General features: G+C 44.5%; 1 protein-coding gene across 3 annotated transcripts in view; it reads right to left on the bottom strand.

Annotated features, from left to right (window-relative positions):
* LOC144507248 (synaptotagmin-16-like) overlaps window positions 1-22591 on the bottom strand; it is an 81566-nt gene that overhangs the window by 17195 nt on the left and 41780 nt on the right. The window contains exons 4-6 of one of the 3 annotated variants that reach the window (XM_078234231.1): window positions 5249-5452; window positions 4515-4771; window positions 121-564 (exon numbers count right to left, since the gene is read on the bottom strand). In XM_078234231.1, the coding sequence (XP_078090357.1) occupies window positions 121-564; window positions 4515-4771; window positions 5249-5452 (905 nt within the window). The remainder of the gene's footprint in view (window positions 1-120; window positions 565-4514; window positions 4772-5248; window positions 5453-22591) is intronic. The other 2 variants (XM_078234232.1, XM_078234234.1) reach the window with 2 other exon arrangements.

The following is a 22591-nucleotide window of genomic DNA, read 5'->3' as shown; positions in this document are numbered from 1 at the left end:
CTTTCAAAGTGTTGCACTGACCTGATGGCCCAAATAGCCTATTTGTGTGCTGTATGATCAGATACCGATTAAGCTTTAGCAATGTGGATCTTTCCATTCATTTATCATTATTGTACTTACAGTCATGTTACTCCTTGGCTCCAGGAGTAGCGACACTTCCATTTCTCCCTCCTGGTTGAGATTCCGGAGGTAAAACAACTTCTCCCCCATCATTCGGACCCGGTTCATCTTTCTCACCGCATACAGGCGGAATCGGAGGGCATAATTGTGCAGCTCCTCTGGCTCCAACTTGTTGAACCGAAAGGTCTCGTTGAAGACCGGCATAGGTCCTCGCTGGATATTGGTTTTCGACCGTTGCTTCTTGCCGGGAAGGAGGACTGTGTGTACCTGCCATGAATTAGCCCCACTGCGATCCTTATCTGGGATGTTCTTAGCAGCAACTATCGTGACTGCCAGTTTGTGATTGGACGGTTTGTAATTGAATGTGAGGTAGAGGTCTCCGCATTTTGAAATCGGCTCAGGCAGGTCCTGTTGCTGAGGAACTGCCGGCTTTCCATCTGCTTCCTAAAGGTGATTAAAGACACTGGGTTAATGTACATTTCAATTTGAAAAGCGTGGTCATTCCATTGTGCTGCAAAATTGCTTTGCTGCTTATTATTGTTAATCATACTCCACGATTCATGGCTCTACAGAATCGTAATTATTTTTGCTCCTTATCTTCGAAGCACTGAACTACAGAATATGCAACTCTCTAAGGAGATGCGCCAAATCCAGAGGAATATTCAAGGTTCGCTCCTTGCTTAGTGCTGGCTTCGCCAGCTCAGTCAGTGTGAGAGTGGGGAAGCTGCAAATAGCCTCCTAGGCAAGCTGGGGTCAGGGGGGTTAGAGGTCAGTGCCCAGTGGACCCGGGCTGACAAATTGGACAGTATACATGCAAAGTTTGGTAGCCTGCCAGTTGCTATAGCTTTCACATGAAGGATGGTTACAGGGGCAGGATGATGGGTGGGGTCAGGCAGTGTCTGTGGGACAGCACCCCCAGCAAAAGACAGCACTAGCCGAGGAGGAGCAAGGGGGTTGGGATGGGGAGATGGCAAAAATCAGCAATTGAAAGAAATCTGACCAAGCTAATGGTCCAGAACTTGACTTCCATTCGCACTCAATGTGGGACTGGACAGAGCAAAGCTAATAAAATAGGAGGGTGGAGCAAAATAAGTAACTGTTACTCAGGAAGTAATGAACTGGGGAAGTGTTGAGAAACCAACTCACATTAATAACGCATGCAGGGAAACCTTGAACCGAGTTAAAAATTGGGAATTAAAGTGCTGGAACACATTGTTCCTGTGACCTCCTTGCGGCAGTCAATGAGAGGACGCCTTCATTTCATTTTTGTCTGGCTTTGATTCAAAAGCCGAGCGAAGGAGAGGCAACACAGCGTTTAGGCACGGTTCAAAATCACTACTCAACAATCAGTTCACTTTCCTCCCTCAGTTCACTGTACTGAATACCTCAATCACAGAATGGTACTTTTCCAGCCTGCTCCAAAATGCTATTGTTGAGCATTTTGGCACAGGATCAAAGCTGTTTTTGGTATTAGGAGATGAAGAATTCATCCTTTGTGCTGTTTTTTTTTTTAACTATTGCTTCCAGTACAAAGATCAAGGAACTGTCCTTATAAATAGGTTTACAGAAGTAATTAGATCAAGAGCCTTGGAACCATGTACCAGAATGGCATCCGGTTACCGAATCGGGGCATTAAAAATGTGAATACAGCTTGACATGAAGAAAAAAATATCGTGATCAAATAGCACAAGAAACTAAGAACAGCTAATCCAGTGTATAAGGTTACACAGCCTCCCCACACATTGTAGAGCTGTTAGATTAAGCAATACATTGTTCACCAGTTCTCACACAGATTCATTCCCATCCCCTTGACTTTGAAACCAAAAGCAGGGAGAAAGATTGTAATATAATTCACGTAAATAAAAGAGAATTTCTTTTGTGCCTGTCATTTTTAAACGAAGGGTGCCCACATTTCCATGCTGCCCAGGGATTTAGAGTTGAGAGGGATGCAGGGGCCTCCATCTAGCTGGCCTCAGCAATGGGGCAGTGATCTGTCCCTGAGCTGGGGGGGCAGCCTGCTGTAGGTGGCGACCAACACTCAGTCTGGTTAGCACAACTCCCCAAAGGGTAACCCGGAATGACAGCGTCACCTTCTTGCGGCACCATTTTCAGTTCAATTCCGGACTCGGGTGATCGTCTGTGTGGAGCCTGCCCGTTCTCCCCGTGTCTGCGTGGGTTTCCTTCAGGTGCTCCGGTTTCCTCCCACAGTCCAAAGATGTGCAGGTTAGGTGGATTGGCCATGCTAAAATTGCCCCTTAGCGTCCCAAGATGTGGCACGGTAAATGCACGGGTCACGGAGATGGGCCTGGATAAGTTGCTCTTTGGGAGAGTCGATGGGCTGAATGGCTTCCTGTTGCACTGTAGGGATTCTGTGGTTCTATGGAACTACATCAGGGAGTTGGAATATACTTAGACCGGCAATTCCCAGTGCAGTGGCACTAACTGGAGAAATCTTCCAAAGAGCGCTGACATGATGAGCTGAATGGCTGCCTTCTGTGGTGTCTGACTCTATGGCAGTGAGTTAATAACTTGAGCAGAAAAAGAGACAGGCTTTTCCACATTGCCTAGCAGCAGGTCCAGAACTGCTGGAGCATAGCAGGATTGGAAGTGATTTGGGAACAGACTGCATCATCTCACAATGGAGTTTGGCACAGAGATGGAGACTGTCCCCAGAAAGAAAAGCTATACTAATCCTTTAAATTCTGAGTATAAAGTTTAGTAATATAAAGGGGTGTCAATATAGATGTATATATTGTAGCTTATGTTGGATGTGATTCGATAGTGCTGGCATCTATCCTATAACTAGTCTCATAGATAGCAGCCATTCATCAAGTTCCAGCCTAATTAGCGACTATGTAACTACCAGGCATTATAGGGGATGTTTTTTCTCTTCAGTGTGCACTGGATTGTGGTCACGAGTAGGAATGGCGGGCAGTTTTTCCAGTCTCTAACCTCAGGACACAGGTTAACTGGAGTACACTGCCACTCCAGTGGTTGAGGTGAGTCAAGACTCCAGAGACCAGAGGCAAAACCTATGTCTGGCGGCACGGTGGCACAGTGGTTAGCACTGCTGCCTCACAGCACCAGGGACCTGGGTTCGGTTCCAGGCATGGGTCACTGTCTGTGTGGAGTTTGCACGTTCTCCCCATGTCTGCATGGGTTTCCTCCCACGGTCCAAAGATGTGCGGATGGATTGGCCGTGCCAAATTTCCCCTTAGTGTCAGGGGAACTAGCTAGGGTAAATGCATGAGGCTATGGGGGTAGGGCCTGGGTGGGATTGTGGTCGGTGCAGACTGGATGGGCCAAATGGCCTCCTTCTGCACTATAGGATTCCATGATTTAGTACCAACAGAGGAGGACACTTTAAGAAAACCATTTGATGTTCCATGTCATGGAAAAATAATCATTCATCCCGATCCCGCACTGACCCGAGTTTTCCGATCAGGAACTAGATCAGCATCACTGCTGGGGTGACAACTACAAGATGCAACCAACAATGTCTTGATATTATGCCCAGTTTTTTCCCAGCGTGGAGAGAAAACCGAAAAACCTCTCTCGTGCACAGTACCAAACAAGTTAAAAAATCGAATGGATCTGTTCACAATTTAAATTCTAGCACTGTGTCACAAAGAGCTCCGGTGTGGGTCATTATCAAATTTCATTTTCTCTCTCGTTTAAATTGCCATGATAATTTAGTGCACAAACACCAGGCCCAACTATTCACCAATTGTGCTCGGGGTAAAGGGAAACAAACAGGGTAAAGAGCGATTAAATTAAGGTGGAAGAGAAAAATGTGACGTATTCTGAATCAGAGTCAATTAAATTCATTTATGAGTGGCACGGTGGCACAGTGGTTAGCACTGCTGCCTCACAGCGCCTGGGACCCGGATTCGATTCCGGCCTTGGGTGACTGTCTGTGTGGAATTTGCACATTCTCCCCGTATCTGCGTGGGTTTCCTCCGGGTGTTCCAGTTTCCTTCCACAGTCCGAAAGATGTGTGGGTTAGGTGGATTAGCCACGCTAAATTGCCCCTTAGTGTCAGGGGAATTAGCAGCGTAAATATGTAGGATTAAGGGGATAGGGCCTGGGTGGGATTGTTGTTGGTGCAGACTCGAAGGGCCGAATGGCCTCCTTCTGCACTGTAGCGATTCTAAAGCCGGAATTTTACCGCCCCGCCCACTACAGAAATCGGAGCGGGCGAGGGGTGGACAATGGGAAGGTCTGTTAACCTTGAGTGGAATTTTACGGTTTCGGAATGAGTGAGGCTGTGAAATCCCGCCCTCTGATTCCATGATGATTCTAATTCTGTGCTCCAGTTTGCTTTGTCTTAATAATGAAAACTGAGGGGGAAATCAGATTTGACACACAGTTCGGAAAGGAATTGAAGGCATTACCTCTGGACTCCACGCCGATGAGCTATCAGTTTGGTCATTTCCTTCATAGGCCTGATTATCGAAGTTGGTCTCTTGATCGGGACTTCCCTCCCCGGAATGTTGTCTCTCATGAATCTTGTGCAGAGTTCCAGCTGCTTCACTTGAAGCCGTTTGATGGCCTGCTCCACCCTCGGACGCAGTACCTGAACCCATAGATAACTGATCCTCGTGATAAGAACAATTATCCTGGATGTTAAACTGCTGCTGTTTATCTATATCTGAACAGGTAAATGTGAAAAACATTTTTAAATTGGCAAAGATACTGCAAAGAGCAACGTGACAGGGATAGGTGTCTGTCACGTCACCTTTTAATTGTTATCAGCTCACAACAACATGAAGAAAGTTAATAGAGGCTTAAACAATTTACATGAAGTATTTCTCAATTGTATTGCTTTGGGTTCAGATGTGTTGGTTTGAACCAAGCCTTAATCCAGTGTGGGTTACCTCATGCAAACATGACAGGGTTGCTATTTAATATTACTAATTAAAGCAAAGATTTCATGCAGTCCAGCATTTATTTTTCTGCCCTTCTGCAATACGTCTCTTAAGTTAGAGAGGATCGTGATTGGAGTGGGATAAATATGGTAGCGGGGAGGAAAAGGAAAACACATTCAAGGTTGCAAGCTACAAAGGAAACCAGCAGAGAGTTCAGAACGTCACATTTGTCTAATAATCCTACAAGCCATGCATGGTACCTTCGACTTCCGAGGCCTCTGTGCTGAACTCCTCGTGATTCGAAGGTAAGCGATTAAATTTCTGCCTACGCTCTAAACCCGCCTTCTCTGACACTGTGGAGCGGAAACTCTGGGACCTCGACACAGAGAATTCAAACTGTTTGATTACTTCCTCATCGCTGTCTGTGGATGTGGTCAATTCTTCATCATCCCCATAACTGTTCACTGGGGAGAGAAACAGAATACAGGCCTTGGACAATTATCTGGTGAAAGATCTTTCCCTGTACAGACAGTTCTTTGATAGGAACAGAGATCCACAGGGTTGCAGTTTCACAGCAGTTATGTACGGTGGAATATGGCATGTTTTTCATGAAAATCCATATTTTTCAGCAATTTGTTTTCAGAGATGGGAATAGCATCCGACTGAAAAGGCTTTTGTGTTTCACGGTTAGTGAAACTCACTGTTACATCTCTGCTGCAATCAATTTCATTTTTTAATAAAACAATTTGATACTAAAAAGACTAATTAGAGGAGAAACTAATTCCAAAAAACACTGCTTCTAGTAGAGCAACGCAGACTTTGGTCGCTTCTCTGGGGGCCAGACAACACTTTGTTCATTGTTATCATTGTGAAAATCGCTGTGAGAGCCACAGAGGTAGTAGCCCACTGAACGGCCAACCCAGAGGATTGAAGTATTCTGCACAGTGCCACTAGAAGCCAAGCAAATTAATTTCTCCCCTATTGTAGCCTCAAGAATGTGTAAAATTACCTTTTACTATTTCTATGTTAGATCCTCCGATATGCAACCCAACATTTTTAGGGTCTTAACCACCTGCTAACATTAGACTGATGGGTTAGCAAAGTGGAGACTCAAAACGGCTTGGGCTTTACACTGGCACCAACTGAAGGGTCCTAGCGGTCATTAGTGGGGCGGCACAGTGGTTAGCACTGCTGCTTCACAGCGCCAGGGACCCGGGTTCGATTCCTGGTTTGGGTCACTGTCTGTGTGGAGTCTGCACGTTCTCCCCGTGTCTGCGTGGATTTTCTCTGGTTTCCTCCCACACTCCAAAAATGTGCGGGTTAGGTGGATTGGCCGTGCTAAATTGCCACTTCGTGTCAGGGGGACAAGCTAGGGTAAATGCATGGGGTTATGGGGATAGGGCCTGGGTGGGATTGTGGTCGGTGCAGACTCAATGGGCTCAATGGCCTCCTTCTGCACTGTAGGATTCTATGGATTCTGTCCAATTCTAGGCATGACCTGAAATGGCCCTTAATGTGAGCTTGATGGTGGAGAAGAGTGCTTGTTTTCCAACAACTTATTTAATTAATACCTTCCTTCAATGAAGATATCTCGACATTATTTCTAAAATTAAATATCCATACAGACATTCGGAAATGTCTTGTTCCTTTCTGAAACACTGCAAAGTTACCGATGCAGCCACCGGCCCTGGCAGTTATTTCCCACACGTTGATCACACATCCATTAAATGTGCAGAACTGGATACAGTTCTCCAAATGGTGCGGTAAAACCACAGTCATGGCACATACAGAATTAGCTTGTTTCCATTTCTGTGTCCTGTGACAGGATTTTATGGTCTCACACGAGCGAGACTAGAAAGTCCTGCCCAAGGTCAACGGACATTTCCGTTGTCCGTGCCTCGTCTGCACCGATTCCGTGGCAGACGGGGGCAGTAGAATTCCGGCGCTGACCTCTGAAACACAGTCCAATATTGGGGGGGGAATTCTCTGGCCGTTTACATCTGGCGGGATTCTCCAGTCCGGCTGGCAGCGTGACCCCTCCCTGCCGGTTTCACGACGGCTTGGGAAAATCCAGTGGGAAAATCCCATTGACAGCAGCGGGGACCAGAGAATCCAGCCGCCAATGAACAGCGCGCCACCTCCCGCTGCTGGGAAACACACGGCTGGGAGGCTGGAGAATTCCCCCATGTGTATGTTTACTTTATCACTTGGGAACAATTGGATTGATGGATTAAGCAACATGTCCACCCAACACTCTGAGATACCCACTCCTGCCGTGAGATCTCAATGAGTTCACATCCTCTATTGTCATTCACTAAATCTCATAACCATCCTTTTATCTTAATTAATCTGGACCCGCCAGTATCTCCAAATCGTTCTGATTGTACAAACTGGAGCTGCTTCATTAGCCATTGTTCCCAAATTGACATTACTGACATTACATTTCAGGCTGATTTGATTTGACTTCACATTTTAACTACTTCATTAAAAAAATAATAAATTGCATTGGTCCCCTAATATCAATGAGTGAGTTCCAGTCTATAACCCTTACCTATTTTGCTTTAGTTATTTTGCACACTGTTTGGATTCCTCCCTCCATCCCCTCCCCCAACTGTTGCCTTTATATTCACAGTTAAACTGTGCTAGTCCGACTCTCTTTCCCCGACTATCTTTCCCCAAAGCCAACCTCAAACAACCAGCTCCCAGTCACACCTCTTCCTGAATACTGTTACTGTTTCAGCTGGCAATTGCTTTAACTCATTCATCACCTTTCCAGCTGTCCCGCAGCCTGGATCCTGGTCCAGTAATTCTGCATGTGGGACAGTGTCAAGCACCTCCTTCTTAAAATGGAGGTTCATGACATCCCCTATTTCACGTTTATCCACTGCGTCACCGGCTTCACCCAAAAGAACATTCAAGAGCGGTCAAAAAATGCCATGCGCACATAGTTTCCCATTAATCCATACTCTGTCTCCAATCAGCCTCCCACAATCAATGTGAGACACCATAGCTCAATCATCTCCAGCCCACGTTATGAAGACAAGAGTTATCTTTGCTATTTTCCAGCCCTGTGTGAGCTGTCCTGTGTCCAGTGAAAGCTGGAAAATAGCTGTGAGTGCTACCACAATCAATTTGCTGCCTCACTCCTTTAATATTTATGAAGGAAGAGCACAGGTACCAGATGCCTATTTAACTTTTGCATCTGTAATCTAATTCGTACATGCTGTTTTCTAAATGTAAAACCCTGAAAACAATATTCCACTCTCAGGCCATTTGCTCATTCCTTCAGCAAACACTATTGCAAAGTAAAAGGCGTGATTCCTTCTTTTCTTTGTGTCTGACAGACTTAAAGGCTTCACCTATGTTTTCTGATGATGATATATTATTTTTGTTGGCCTGTGCAGCCCCACATGCTGACATTTTTCAACTGTTCCTTATAGCCCATCTTCTCTTGCTCCTTTTTTCAGCTTTTGAAAACTTTTAATGGTTTCTCCTTAATGGCTTCTTCACCGTTCCCAGTCACGCAGCTTTTATCCTTCCATTTGGGGGAGGTGATCGTCTCGTGGTATTATCACTAGGCTATTAAACCAGAAACTCAGCTAACATTCTGGGGAACCGGGCTCGAATCCCGTCAGGTGTTGGAATTTGAATTCAATTTTTAAAATCTGGAATTATGATTCGACTGATAACCATCGTCAATTGTCGGGAAAACCCATCTGGTTCACTAATGTCCTTTAGGGAAGGAAATCTGCCATCCTTACCTGGCCTGGCCTACATGACTCCAGAGCCAGAGCAATGTGATTCACTCTCAATTGCTCTTGGGCAACTAGGGGTGGGCAACAAATGCTGGCCATCCAACGACATTCATGTCCCATGAATGAATTTTTTTTAAAAATTCTCCTTCTGTCAAATTAAGCCTGGGTTTTTCAAGGTTTTTTGGATGATGAACTGTCAGTGATCAGCGTCATCGCCCCTCTGGGTCAACTTGAAGGATTTAGCGCGTGTGCGCAGATAAATGTGGAAATCCTGATGTCGTGACCTGTTACTCCCTGCTCCAACACAAGCTGCACTAGCGAACATCTCCCACCTCAGAGCCAGCAATCACTCATATCAATTCATGAACTTTCCCTTCTCCGCTGTTGGAACCCCTCATAATTCCACCTTTTCAAACAATTGTAACTGGGTTTCTACACGGTTATCTAAATAATGACTAATGCTGAACAACAGATCTGGACCGGGAAAAATATCATTTTCGATTTGTGAATAATGTCTTCATAATTAATTGCACCATTTTTGTAATAGATTTTTTTTAAAGAATATGATTTTCATGGTACACCAGCTTTTCCCTCCACCCCATGTGTATGTCCCAAATTTTATTTTGCTCCTTGCAATATTTTTACAGACTGATTTGATTTTAGTGCTCTTAGATTTTAGTCCATGTGCAGGTTAGATTGATTGGCCATGATAAATTGTCCCTTCGTGTCCCAAGAGGTGTAGAATGATCGAACCGTAGAATCTACAGTGCAGAAGGAGGCCATTTGGTCCATCGAGCCTGCACCGACAAAAATCCCACCCAGGTCCTGTCCTATCCCCATAACCCCACATATTTACCCTCCTATTCCACTGACACTAAGGGGACATGATCGACCAACCTAACCCGCACATTTTTGGACTGTGGGAGGAAACTGGAGCACCCGAAGGAAACCTACACAGACATGGGGAGAATGTGCAAACTCCATACAGACAGTTACCCGAGGCCGGAATTGACCCTGCGTCCCTGGCGCTGTGAAGCAGCACTGTGCCACTGTGCCGCCCCCCAGAGGTGGTTTTAATACATGGGGTTATGGGGATAGGGTCCTGGTTAGATGCTCTGTCCGAGAATCGGTACAGACTCGAAGGGCCGAATGGCCTGCTTCTGCACTGTAGGGGATTCTACAATTCACTTCCTGCTTGGCTGTCTGTGAGGATGCTATAAATTGACTGACTGCTTGGGCAGCTTGATGACATCACTGCAGCTCCACGTCGGGAATTCCCAATAAGCAAAGCTGCAGCCCACTTCATGGCGAGAGAGGAAAAGTTCTCGCCACAGCACCCTCAGCAAGGAGGCGAGCGGCAAGCGCCCTGCCTGGCTTTGCTGCTAACCAGGAGCTCCAGGCTCTTCAAACTTAATTGAAATGTTTGCAGCCACATCATTTCCATTTACTATTTGTTCCGAATGTGTTGCTTTCACTTGTTTCCCTGTAATCTTCAACTCTCAAAATGCATAATTATATACTGTGAGTTTTGTGTTCTGCCGTGTGCTACTGCGATTACATAGAAAGTTAAGCATCAAGTGACAGCAGGAAATAGACTGGCCAAAATTATGGGCACCATAGAGGAAATTTCAACTCTAACTAAAGAATTGGTTTCATCAGCTTGTCCACAACTCCCATAGGTCAAGGTACATTCATAGAATCCCAATGAAGAAGGCTATTCGGCCCATCGAGTCTGTACCGACCACAATCCCACCCAGGCCTTATCCCCATAACCCCACATATTTCCACTGCTAATCCCCCTGACATTAGGGTCAATTTAGCATGGCCAATCCACCTATTGCGCACATCTGTGGGAGTAAACCAGAGCACCCAGAGGAAACCCATGCAGACATAGGGAGAAAGTGCAAACTCCACACAGACAGTGACCCGAGACCAGAATTGAACCTGGGTCCCTGGCTCTGTGAAGCAGCAGTGCTAAGCACTGTGCCACCGTGCCGCCCCTACGATGGGGTAGAGTGAAATGGTTGTGTTTGTTAACAAAACACGGCTGATCCCTGAAGAGAACATTTTGTCCTGTGGAGTGCTTAAATGACTGTTCAACTGAAATGTAATCACTTAGCCACTGCTTTTGCCTATTAGCCAGGAGAACACTGCACACTGCAGTCAAAGGATTACGTTTGTTTGAAGTGTATTTATTGCTGCAAAGTAGGCAAAATCTGTGACGTGTTTACACACACAAGAGCAAAAACAACACCAGATGAAGATCCAGTTAATCTGTTTTAGGCAAAAACAGAGAGTGCTGGAAAAGCTCAGCGGGTCTGACAGCAGCTGTGGAATAGAGCTCTGACGAAGGGTCATCCAAATTCGAAACGTTGGCTCTATTCTCTCTCCACAGATGCTGTCAGATCTGCTGAGTGTCTCCAGCATTTTCTGTTTTTGTTTCAGATTCCAGCACCTGCAGTATTTTGTCTTGATCTGTTTTTCGGTGTTTGTGGTTGCGGGAGGCATAATGGGCAGGACAGTAGAAAGAGTTCTACGCTCTTCTTCAAATACTGTAGCGTCATTGGTTCATTACCATCTATCTTGTTTTGATGGAAATACAAGGACAGAGTCCCAGCACACAGCCGTGCGTACCATGACTACATACTGTGGCTGTATTTCCCATGATTCTCGGATGGAATCCTAACAAATTCATGCATAAAAGGGAAAATGTTTGCAGCGTCACTGTGGGACTGCGTTACTGCCTGAAAAATGTGGCCCTCAACCATTCGTATGAACATACACAACAGACTTGTGATCTGCCATTCAGTGTCTGCTGTGGGTCTGTACCCAGCATAATGAGTCGCTGAGGTGTTGGGAGCAGGTACGATAGTGGTATTTAAGGGGCATCTAGACAAATACATGAATAGAATGGGAATGGAAGGATACGGACTCTAAGTGCACACAGTTTTAGTTTAGGCAGGCATCATCATCGGCGCAGGCTTGGAGGGCCGAAGGGCCTGTTCCTGTGCTGCACTGTTCTTTGTCCTCTTTGTATTAGCATGGTGCCACCAAGCTCAGCAATTAGATTCCTATCTTCAGTCACTGCCTCATGATTACCAAACACGAAAAGGTTCCTTTTCACCCCTCGAATCACCTTCATCTTCCTTAACAGTGATTGCTATTTAGAAATACCTGCTTTGCACACTTGTTGACCACAGGCCTTGGCCACTGTGAAGTCGCACGGTAAACCTGTAGGCTAACAGCAAAGTGCTGTGTCTCAAATGGTAGGGAATTAAATCATCGCCTGTGCTGTTGTTCTAAGTTTCTGGAGGGATATACACTCTAAAGACTGAGGAACTCATATCATAAGGCAACAAAAGGGCTCCTCATGTATAAAAACTACTTGAACTTTGAGTTTATGGGGATTTTTCACATTGCTGGAAACACCTTAAGAGCCTTGAAGCTCAATCCCTGCCTCACCATTATTCTTTAAATAACACAAAATTGTTTGTACATCATTAAAGTCCACAATCGAGAAACCTGAGACAGATACACAAGACACCACTATAAAGACTTGCCTTGTGGTTGCCATGGTAACATCTGAATTGGGATAATCATTATCCTTCACTTCATTGTTTTTTCTGACAGTCATTGCAACATATCAATGCACACACATCCACCAGTACGCAGATGATTTCAACTAAAATGGATTTTTCTAAAATCTTACTATTCATCGACTGACAGATGGAGCACAATGGCATCCAAGAGATTGGATCTAACAATTTTCTTTTAAAATGATGCAACAATCCTTTGAATTCTCAATGTAACGCCCACCGTGAGTTACTTTAAGGTGAACTTGATAAAATAAGCAAATGGGCATTACTCTCTTCAATAGAAATTGCATTTGATAATTAGAATCATGGAATCCTACAGTGCAGAAAGAGGCCAGTCGGCCCATCGAGTCTGCACCAGCCACAATCCCGCCCTGGCCCTATCCCCATGTATTTACCCCAGCTAGTCCCCCTGACACTAAGGGGCAACTTGGCACGGCCAATCCATCTAACCCACACATCTTTGGACTGTGGGAGGAAACCAGAGCACCCGGAGGAAACACACGCAGACATGGGAAGAAGGTGCAAACTCCACACAGACAGTGACCCAAGCCGGGAATCGAACCTGGGTCCCTGGCGCTGGGAGGCAGCAGTGCTAACCATTGCGCCACCATGCCGACCCATAATAGGTCAGTCTTAAAATGTCCTGTGAGGTTCTCCACAGGCTTGAAGATTAAAAATACTCGAGTCAATTTATTCACAAAGAACTTCCATTCGTCTGGCATCCCTCATGGATGAGCCAAAGCATTTCACCACAAATTACTTTTGAATTGTGGGAAAGCTGATATTTGTACACAGTAAGATCCCACGAGCAGCAATTAAATAAGTGGCCAGATATTCTGTGTCGGTCGGGCCATAAATATTGATTTGGATGTTCCAGAGAACTTGGAAGCTTAAACACAAGACAACAGCACAATATCTGAAAAAGAGGCGAGCAGCAGAATCTAATTACATATATAGCTTTTTGTGTGTTTCTTGCAGCCACCTCATAGCAAACTCTTAAAAATATATCGTGTGGTCTTGGATAATGCGTTACTTGAGGTTGATTTTTCACAATGTCCCTAATGACACCTACAGGTGGTGATTAAAGAAGGAACGAGTAAATAGAATTATGTCTGAATTACCCATGAACTCTTTCTATGATGTAAAAGCAGTCTCTTCGAAGAGAAATACAGAGTAAATCATTTACTGATGGTTAAAGAAAGTTTCAGTTCAAATGACATCTGCACCCTTCAAATTGTACTCATTTCTTTTACACCCAATAAAGAAAGATTATTAAGTTGAGGCAGCCGTCAAGGTGAATTCATATAGACAACAATTACATCAATATTGTTTGTCAAGAAAAAGAGATTTCAGCCAAATATTTGGCAGCACCGTGGCACAGTGGTTAGCACTGCTGCCTCTCAGTGCCAGAGATCCAGGTTCAATTCCAGCCTTGGGTCACTGTGTGGAGTTTGCACGTTCTCCCCATGTCTACGCGGGTTTCCTCCGGGTGTTCCGGTTTCCTTCCACAGTCCCAAAATGTGCAGGTTAGGTGGAATAGCCATGGTAAATGTGGAGGTTACAGGGATAGGATGGGGGAGAGACTCTGGGTAAGATATTCTGTCAGAGAGTTGATGCAGGCACGATAGGCCAAAAGGCCTCTTCTGCACTGGAGGGTTCTTTGAATTTCATGTTGAATCCAAAATCCCCAAGTCTAACTGAATACAGCACCTTTTCAAGCTAATCACTACTAAACTTACACTTCTATCTGTCTCAAGGGTCAGAATTCTCAGACATTGTGTGCCCCGTCAGCGAGAATGGAGAATTTGGCACTCAACCAAATCTCCATTTACTGCAGCGGGACTGGAGAATCCCAGCCACATGCGAGGTCGGAGAATTCTGACTAACAACTCTCTTTTCACTAATCTCTAATCTTGCTTTTCCTGCTCAATAGCTTTCATCCAAGTAACATTCTCTTTTGATGAAGCCCTGCTGGTTTCCTGGTTCACTGAGTAGATTTCTTTCTTTTCTCCTCTCAGAACTTTCTCATTCCACTTGTGCTGCATCAGTGCATCCACTCCCAGTTGCACTGCTCCCAGTCGACAGCAGGACCAGATAAAAGCAAAATACTGCAGATTATGGAATACGAAACAAAAACAGAAAATGCTGGAAAATCTCAGCAGGTCTGACTGCATCTGTGGAGAGAGAACAGAGCCAATGTTTCGAGCCTAGATGACCCTTCAGCAGAGCTAAGAGCAAAGAAAATCAGAAAAGACTTAGAGACAAACGGAAATTGGACAACAGGACTCATCTCTTTTTCAGCTTTAGAGACAGGCAAAAGAATAAGACGACAGCAAATGAACTCTCAGTATGTTTCGTAATCCTTGCTTGTAATGCTTGTAATTTGGTCCGTAACCCAAGTGACCAGCCTACCACAGTAAATAACAATGGCTTATTCACCTGTTGCTTAGTGCATCTACAAAGATACCTTTCTAATCAATTTTATTCTGGTTGTAAAAGCATTAGGGAAGTACAGATGAGGAAAGGCAATAACTTCACATTTTTGGTCTGGTTATATCCTGGAGCACTGCTCTGTGACAACATCAACAAACAGAAGAACCATCGGTGAATGTACTGACAACACAGCAGAACTGTTTTCGGCACCTTCACAGAAAACCAAAACTCTGCAAGTACTTCGCTGATGACAATAAAACCCATTAAAAAAAGAGAACTTAAATTATTTACTGATCACAACAACATTGCCTTCTGACAAATTTGAAATTGCGTCACGCTTTGAGGAGAAGTTAATCAATGGCTGAAATTGGTACAGGTGAATTTTCCACCCAGGGCAGCAACTAATTATTCCACTGGGAAATCTATCTCAGTAAGATTGGCTCTCATGCTTTCACTTGTAGCATAAAGTCCACAGTTAGTCCCTGAAATGTTGCATTCTGTTTTTGATGTTTCCATTGTCTAAGTTATTAATCTATCACCAAGGGCGGCACGGCGGCAGAATGGTTGGAACTGCTGCCTCACAGCGCCAGGGACCCAGGTTCAATTCCGGCCTCGGGGTGACTGTCTGTGTGGAGTTTGCACGTTTTCCCTGTGTATGCGTGGGTTTCCTAAGGGTGCTCTGGTTTCCTCCCACACTCCAAAAATGTGTAGGTTAGGTTGATTGGCCATGCTAAATTAGTGTCAGATGGTCTAGCAGGGTAAATATGTGGGAGAGTTATGGCAATAGGACCTGGGTGGGACTGTTGTCGATGCAGGCTTGATGGGCCAAATGACCTCCTTCTGCACTCTAGATCCTATGCTTCTATCGTCAGATTTCATGAAAGCCATTTTGCTTCTGTGGCTTTCATTTCTTATTTCAGATTGTACTTCATTCCTTTAACCTCGCTTCATCCAATGCTACAATTTTACTCTCTCTGTATTTCTGTTTCTGAAGTTGGTCTTCCCATCGAGATTTAATTATTTGGTTTAATTTTCCTCTTATCTCCAACTATTCCTGATCGCAAGAGCTATCATTTTTTTCCAAATCATTATTGGCTGTTTTGTTTCCCATTTATTCCCCTGGTTATCTCTGTAGTTTCAGTTCCTTGACCATTAGTATTCCAATTCAGTGAGCATTTCTTGAGATTAGACTTCCCAGATTTCTTCAGGTGCCATTAATCTGAAAAGGTGAAATGTGAAATCAATGCCGCAAACCGTTGACAAATTAAACAAAGTTCAAACACTCGGGTGCTAAATACTGCATTGAATATTTGGGTAGTCTTGTATTTGGTGTTTTTAGCATGTTCACACTTGAGAGTGGCAAAGAAAAGCAATCATTAGATAATGGATTTTTACTTGTAGCCTACAGGAAACATCCCATCATAATCCAGGACAGTCACATCCAGGTGGTCCTGACTTTTGCTCTGCGATTCCGCGTCTGGCACCTTCAAACCTAGCAATGAACATCTGAAAATAGCACTAAGAAAGGAGGGGAATTGCTACACAATTATTTGGTTTGCTAGAAAATAGTGTGGCCTTTGAATGTCATGTTGTGCCATATAAAAGAACAAAGAATAAAGAACAGTACAGCACAGGAACAGGTCCTTCGGCCCTTCAAGCCGACGCCGATCACTTTTACCGATCTAAACCAACCGCTTATGTCCCTCCATTCCCCGTTTGTTCATATGCCGATCGAGATAAGTCTTAAATGTGGCTAGCGTAATTGCCTCAAACACCTCACTTGGCAGTGCATTCCAGGCCCCCGGCACCCACTGTGTAAAAAACCTCCCCTGCACATCTCCACTGAACCTTTCCCCCCTTACCTTGAACTTGTGCCCCCTTGTAAGTGTCATTTCTGCCCTGAGATATATATATTATAATATATAATATCTGGGGTTTGGTTAGCTAAGTTGACTGGACAGCTGATTCCTGATGCTGAGCGATGCCAACAGCATGGGTTCAATTCCCGTACTGGCTGAGGTTATTTGTGAAGGCCCAACCATGTCGATCTTACCGCTCACCTGAGATGTGGTGATCCTCAGTTTGAATCACCACCCGTCAGCTCCCCTCTCAAAGGGGAGAGCAGTCAATTGACATCTGGGACTATGGCGATTTTACCTTTGACCTCTGGCAGAAGCCTACCCTCAGCTTGTTTCAGCTGCTCGGAGCTTGTTATTCCTGTGGGACAGCCTTGTTCACCAGTCAGTCAGTTTGTGACCCCACCCTTCTAAATGTCAGCCATTGCTTAGCTGTATTTACACTTCCACAGCGTCCATATTTTCTTCCACTGCTTCCATCTCAATCGTCCTCTCTCATCCTCATTATGTCACCATTCAAGATGTTCTATCCTAATCCCCACCTCTATCCCAAAATGTGACTGGATGTGCAGCAGACAACAGACATGATAGGCACAGTGGTTAGTACTGCTGCACCAGGGACCTGGGTTCGATTCCCGGCTTGGGCCACTGTCTGTGCGTTGTCTGCACATTCTCCCCGTGTCTGCGTGGGTTTCCTCTGGGTGCTCTGGTTTCCTCCCACAGTCCAAAAGACATGGTGGTTAGGTGCATTGGCCATGCTAAATTCTCCCTCAGCGTACCCGAACAGGCGCCGGAGTGTGGCGACTAGGAGATTTTCACAGTAACTTCACTGCAGTGTTAATATAAGCCTACTTGTGACACTAATAAGTAAACTTAACTTAGATTTCAGGAGTAATGTTGTCAGGTGGGATCACAAGCCACTAATGTTAACAAATATAGAATGAAAAATAAGGCAATAAATTAATTTTAATGTGCCCAGTTCCTGGTACTTGATGAATAATCTCCAAACCACTGAAAAATGTTCAATCTTACTTTCAATGTTCTCTCACTTTATGATTGGTAAGGGGATCAAAGGTTATGATAAAAGGCGGGAGAACGGAGCTGAGAAACCTATCAGCAATAATCGAATGGTGCAGCAGACTCTATGGGCCGAATGGCCTAGTTTTGCTCCTGTATCTTATGGTCTTCTTGAGTAAAATGTCTCACAACACCAGGTTAAAATCCAATAGGTTTATTTGGAATCACCAGCTTTCGGAGCCCTGCTCCTTCCTCAGTGTTGGACTTTAACCTGGTATTGTGAGACTTCTTACTGTGCCCACCCCAGTCCAATGCCAGCAACTCCACATCATTGTGTAAAATGATATTAGTACCAGGTCATACTGACAATCTGGATCATTTCTCAAAGAAGTAATCTACCAAGTAACATGAAGTGCTCTGAACACATGGAGGAAACCCACGCAGCCACGGGGAGAATGTGCATCCACTTGTCAGTTCCCTCCAAACCCTATTTATAGACTTAGCTGGTGATAGCTGCACAAGTTCTAGTTACAGTAAGGAGTCTAACAACACCAGGTTAAAGTCCAACAGGTTTATTTGGTAGCAAACGCCATGAAAGTTCTAGTTCAGCAGACAGCCATGTGCAGAGCTATGTTTCCTGCTTCAAGGGCATTCTGAGGGACAGTATTCTTTAATCCATACCTTTCTACATGATAGTCAAAAACAGTGAGCATTGATGTATTAAGGGATGGTAGCGTCTAATTAAATTGATAGGATTATTTGAGGAGGTACCAAGGAGAATCAATGAGAGTAATATATTTAATGTAGACTACATGGGCTTTAACAAGGGGTGAGATTCCCTGGCCTTCCCTCAGTGTTTATCTCAGTGGCAGGAAACAGCACACCATTCGCTGGTGATGGGATGCTCTGGTTTTGCCGCTGTCAATGGGAATTCCCTTTGGAGCAACCTCACACTGCCGGGCAATCCATGGCAGGGGTGCACCGCTGGCAGGACCAGAGGATCACGCCACTGTGAACATTTGGGGAATTCCAGCCAAATAGAATCATAGAATCACACAGCGCAGAAGAGGCCCTTCGGCCTATCAAGGCTGCATTGATACATTGGAAACACCCGAGCTCCCGCCTAATCCCATCTGCCAGCACTTGGCCCAAAGCCCTGAATGTTATGATGTGCCAAGTGCTCATCCAGATACATTTTAAAGGATGTGAGGCATCCCGCCTCCACCACCCTCCCAGGCAGCGCATTCCAGACTGTCACTACCCTCTGGGTAAAAATGTTTTTCCTCCTCACATCCCCCCTAAACCTCCTGCCCCTCACCTTGAACCTGTGTCCCCTCGTGATTGACCCTTCAACTAAGAGGAACAGCTGCTCCTTATCCACTCTGTCCATGTCCCTCATCATCTTGTACACCTCAATCAGGTTGCCCCTCAGTCTTCTCTGCTCCAACAAAAACAACCCAAGCCTACCCAACCTTTCTTCATAATTTAAATGTTCCATCCCAGGCAGCATCCTGGTGAATCTCCTCTGCACTCCCTCCAGTCCAATCCCATCTTTCTGATAATGTAGTGACCAGAACTGCACACAGTACTCTCCCTGTGGCCTTACCGAAGTTCTATGCAACTCCAACATGACTTTCCTGCTTTTGTAATCTATGTCTCGATTGATAAAGGTAAGTGTCTCAAATGCCTTTTTCATCACCCTACTGACATGCCATTCTGCTTTTAGAGACTGTGGACAAACACACCAAGGGCCCTTGTTCCACAGAACTTCCTAGTGTCCTATCATTCATTGAGTACTTCCTTGTCAAATTACTCCTTCCAAAGTATATAATCTCACACTTTTCAGAGTTAATTCCATCAGCCACTTATCTGCCCATTTGACCATTCCATCTATTTCTTCTTGTAGCCCAAGACACTCCGCTTTACTGTTAACCACCCGACCAATCTTTGTATCGTCCGCATGCCCACTAATTCTACCCCCCACATAGTCATCTCGGTCATTTATATAAATGGTGAATAATAGGGGGCCCAACACAGATCCCTGTGGTACGTCACTGGACATTGGTTTCCAGTCACTAAAGCAGCCTTCTGTCATCACCCTCTGTCTCCCACAACTGAGCCAATTTTGAATCCATTTTATCAAATTACCCTGTATCCCATGTGAATTTACCTTCTTTACAAGTCTCCCATGTGGGACCTTGTCAAAGGCTTTGCTGAAATCCATATAAGCTACATCGACTGCACTACCCTCATCTACATACCTGGTCACCTCTTCAAAAAATTCAGTCAAATTGTTAGGCATGACCTCCCTCTGACGAAGCCATGCTGACTATCCCTGATCAAGCTTTGCCTCTCCAAGTGGAGATAGATGCTCTCCTTCAGAAGTTTCTCAAAGTTTTTGACAAGGTCCCAGACTATTCAGAAAAGCAATAGCCCATGGGATCCATAGAATAATGACAAGTTGGATACAAGATTGACTTAGTGGTTGGAAGCAACGCGCAATCGTCGACAAGTGTTTTTGTGATTGGATATCTGTTTCCACAAGGCTCAGTACAGGGTCCCCTATTTTTCATGGTATATATTAATGATTTCAACTTAAATGGAGGAGGTATGGTTAAGAAGTTTGCAAATGGTGTAAAAATTGGCTGTGAGAAAGAAAGCTTTAGCATGCAAGTAGGTATCAATGGACCGGGCAGATGGTCAGAAAAGTGGCAAATGGAATTCAATCTGGATAAAAATGTACAATTATGGCATTAGGGGAGGGGAAACAATGCAAGGGAATATATAATAAATAACAGAATATTAGAGGAACTGGGGGAACTTAGATTGCATGTCCTTGAAGGTAGAAGATAGTGGGACAAGTAGATAAGGTGGTTAAGGCAGCATATGGGATAATTTTATTTATTAGCCAAGGTAATGGAGGTATGCTAGAAGTGTATAACACATCGGTTAGATCATGGCTAGAGTAAGATGTGCAGTCTGGTCACCACATTACAGGATTTGTTGACACTGGAGAGGGTACCAAAAAGATTTACAAGGGATGTTGCCAGGAATGGAGAATCTTAGCGATGACGAAAGGTTGGATAGGCTGGGGTTCCTTTCGTTGAAACAGAGGAGGCTGAAGGAAGATCCATTTGAGGTACATAATTATGAGGGATGAAGTGGATGAGAAAGACCTATTTCCTTTGGCAGAGAAGTCAACAACCAAGGGGCATAGATTTGAAGTAATGGATGGAAGAATTAAAGTGGTGAAGGATATATTTTTCACTCAAAGGGTGGTGAAGTCTGAAACTGGAAGGATGATAAAGGCAGAAAACCTCATTGCACTAGAAAAAAGTAAATATTCATCTGAAGTGCCACGACTTACAAGGTTATGGATCAAGAGCTGGGAAGAGCGGGATGAGGCAGGATAGCTTTTGTTTGACTATCACAGACATGAAAAACCAAATGGCCTCCTTCTGACATGGAAAGCTCTACGATACCTTTTCAGGACTGTACTTTTAGTGCCAGTATCTCTCAGTTTTGTCTTCCATTCACTTCCTCTACATCTTTCCCAATTGGGGCAATACTGTTCATTGAACAAGCAGTGGCAGATCCCTCGGCATCATTTCCATTTTGTTGGCCTTCAAACTAGGAGGGTTGGAGTGTCACACCTCTCCATCACTTGACAATGTATTATTCATCCACCAGGTTTACCAAACATATTGAACCCCAATGATCTATTTATTCCTACTTATCTTCAAGGACTGCTTAGGTGCAATCTTCCTATCCATGAGCCCCACTACTTTGAGCACCCAACACCCATGATAAATATGAGCAAAGGGCTTGTCAGTAACGTGTAAATGAAGCTGAACCCACACAATCAGACAGAGTTCATACAATACGAGCATCTATTTCACTCAAATTCAAAGTAAGATCTCAAACTGTTTGACATAGATACTCTGAGCTTCCAGGAATCTGGTCATTATATATCCTGCACACTAAATTTCCTTCAGAGCTTGCTGCATTGAATGTGTTTTACATTGTGAAAAGAAAAGTATAATTATAAAGCACAGCCCATAAAAGTAATTAGCAAAAGTCGAGCAACAATCAGTCCAAAATTATAAACGATCATGGACTATGGACGATAAAGCATGGATTAGCTGCACTCTATTAACGGAGGAAACCCATCAATGGTTTAAGGATAACCTGCAGATTAGATTTGCAACAGACACTTTCGGCTCCCACTCTTGAAAATATTAAAGTGAAGGAAAAACAACTTGCTTCAGAACTGATCAGAGCATCACTTGAACAAAAGATAACAAAATTAGATTGGATTTTCTAATTGGTGTTATTCTAATGTGGGCAGTAGCCCATTTAATCTTAATGTGTTCTTACTGGTATGGAAATAATGCTGATTGGATATGCAGGGTCCGAGCTCAGTAAATATACTTTATTTCTTGTGTGTTGGAGAGTGAGCCCTTGGCTCAGTGGTAGCATTTCAACTTGTGGAAAGGCTTGAACCTGACTCCACAAGAAATGGAGACGAGAATATGGGGGTCTAAGGGGGTCTAAGAGCGAATTGGTATCAACAGAAAAGAAAATACAGATGCAATGTAAAACAGGGAGACATTAACAGTAGGGAGACCAGGTCATTCCGCACTTACTGTCAAAGGTCAATCGCACCCCCATGTTCGTGATAATAATGGGTTGATATTCGGTGGAGGTACTTGCAGGTGCAGGTAGTCAATCACCACCCCACCCCAACCCCAACCCACCAAAAAAACATAAATGGTAGTCGGGGCTCTCTGAACTTGGGTGTAGCCCACTTAAGAAAATGTACTCCCAAGTAAAAAAACTTGAGAAAGTCAGTGGGAAATTGGGCATAGTGGTTAGCACTGCTGCCTCACAGTGCCAGAGACCTGGGTTCAATCCCAGCCTCGGGTGACTGCCTGTGTGGAGTTTGC

Source organism: Mustelus asterias, chromosome 18 (assembly GCF_964213995.1).
Source record: "Mustelus asterias chromosome 18, sMusAst1.hap1.1, whole genome shotgun sequence".
NCBI lineage: Eukaryota > Metazoa > Chordata > Chondrichthyes > Carcharhiniformes > Triakidae > Mustelus > Mustelus asterias.
Note: the sequence above shows the minus strand (reverse complement) of the source record. Positions and strands in the feature narration are given on the sequence as shown.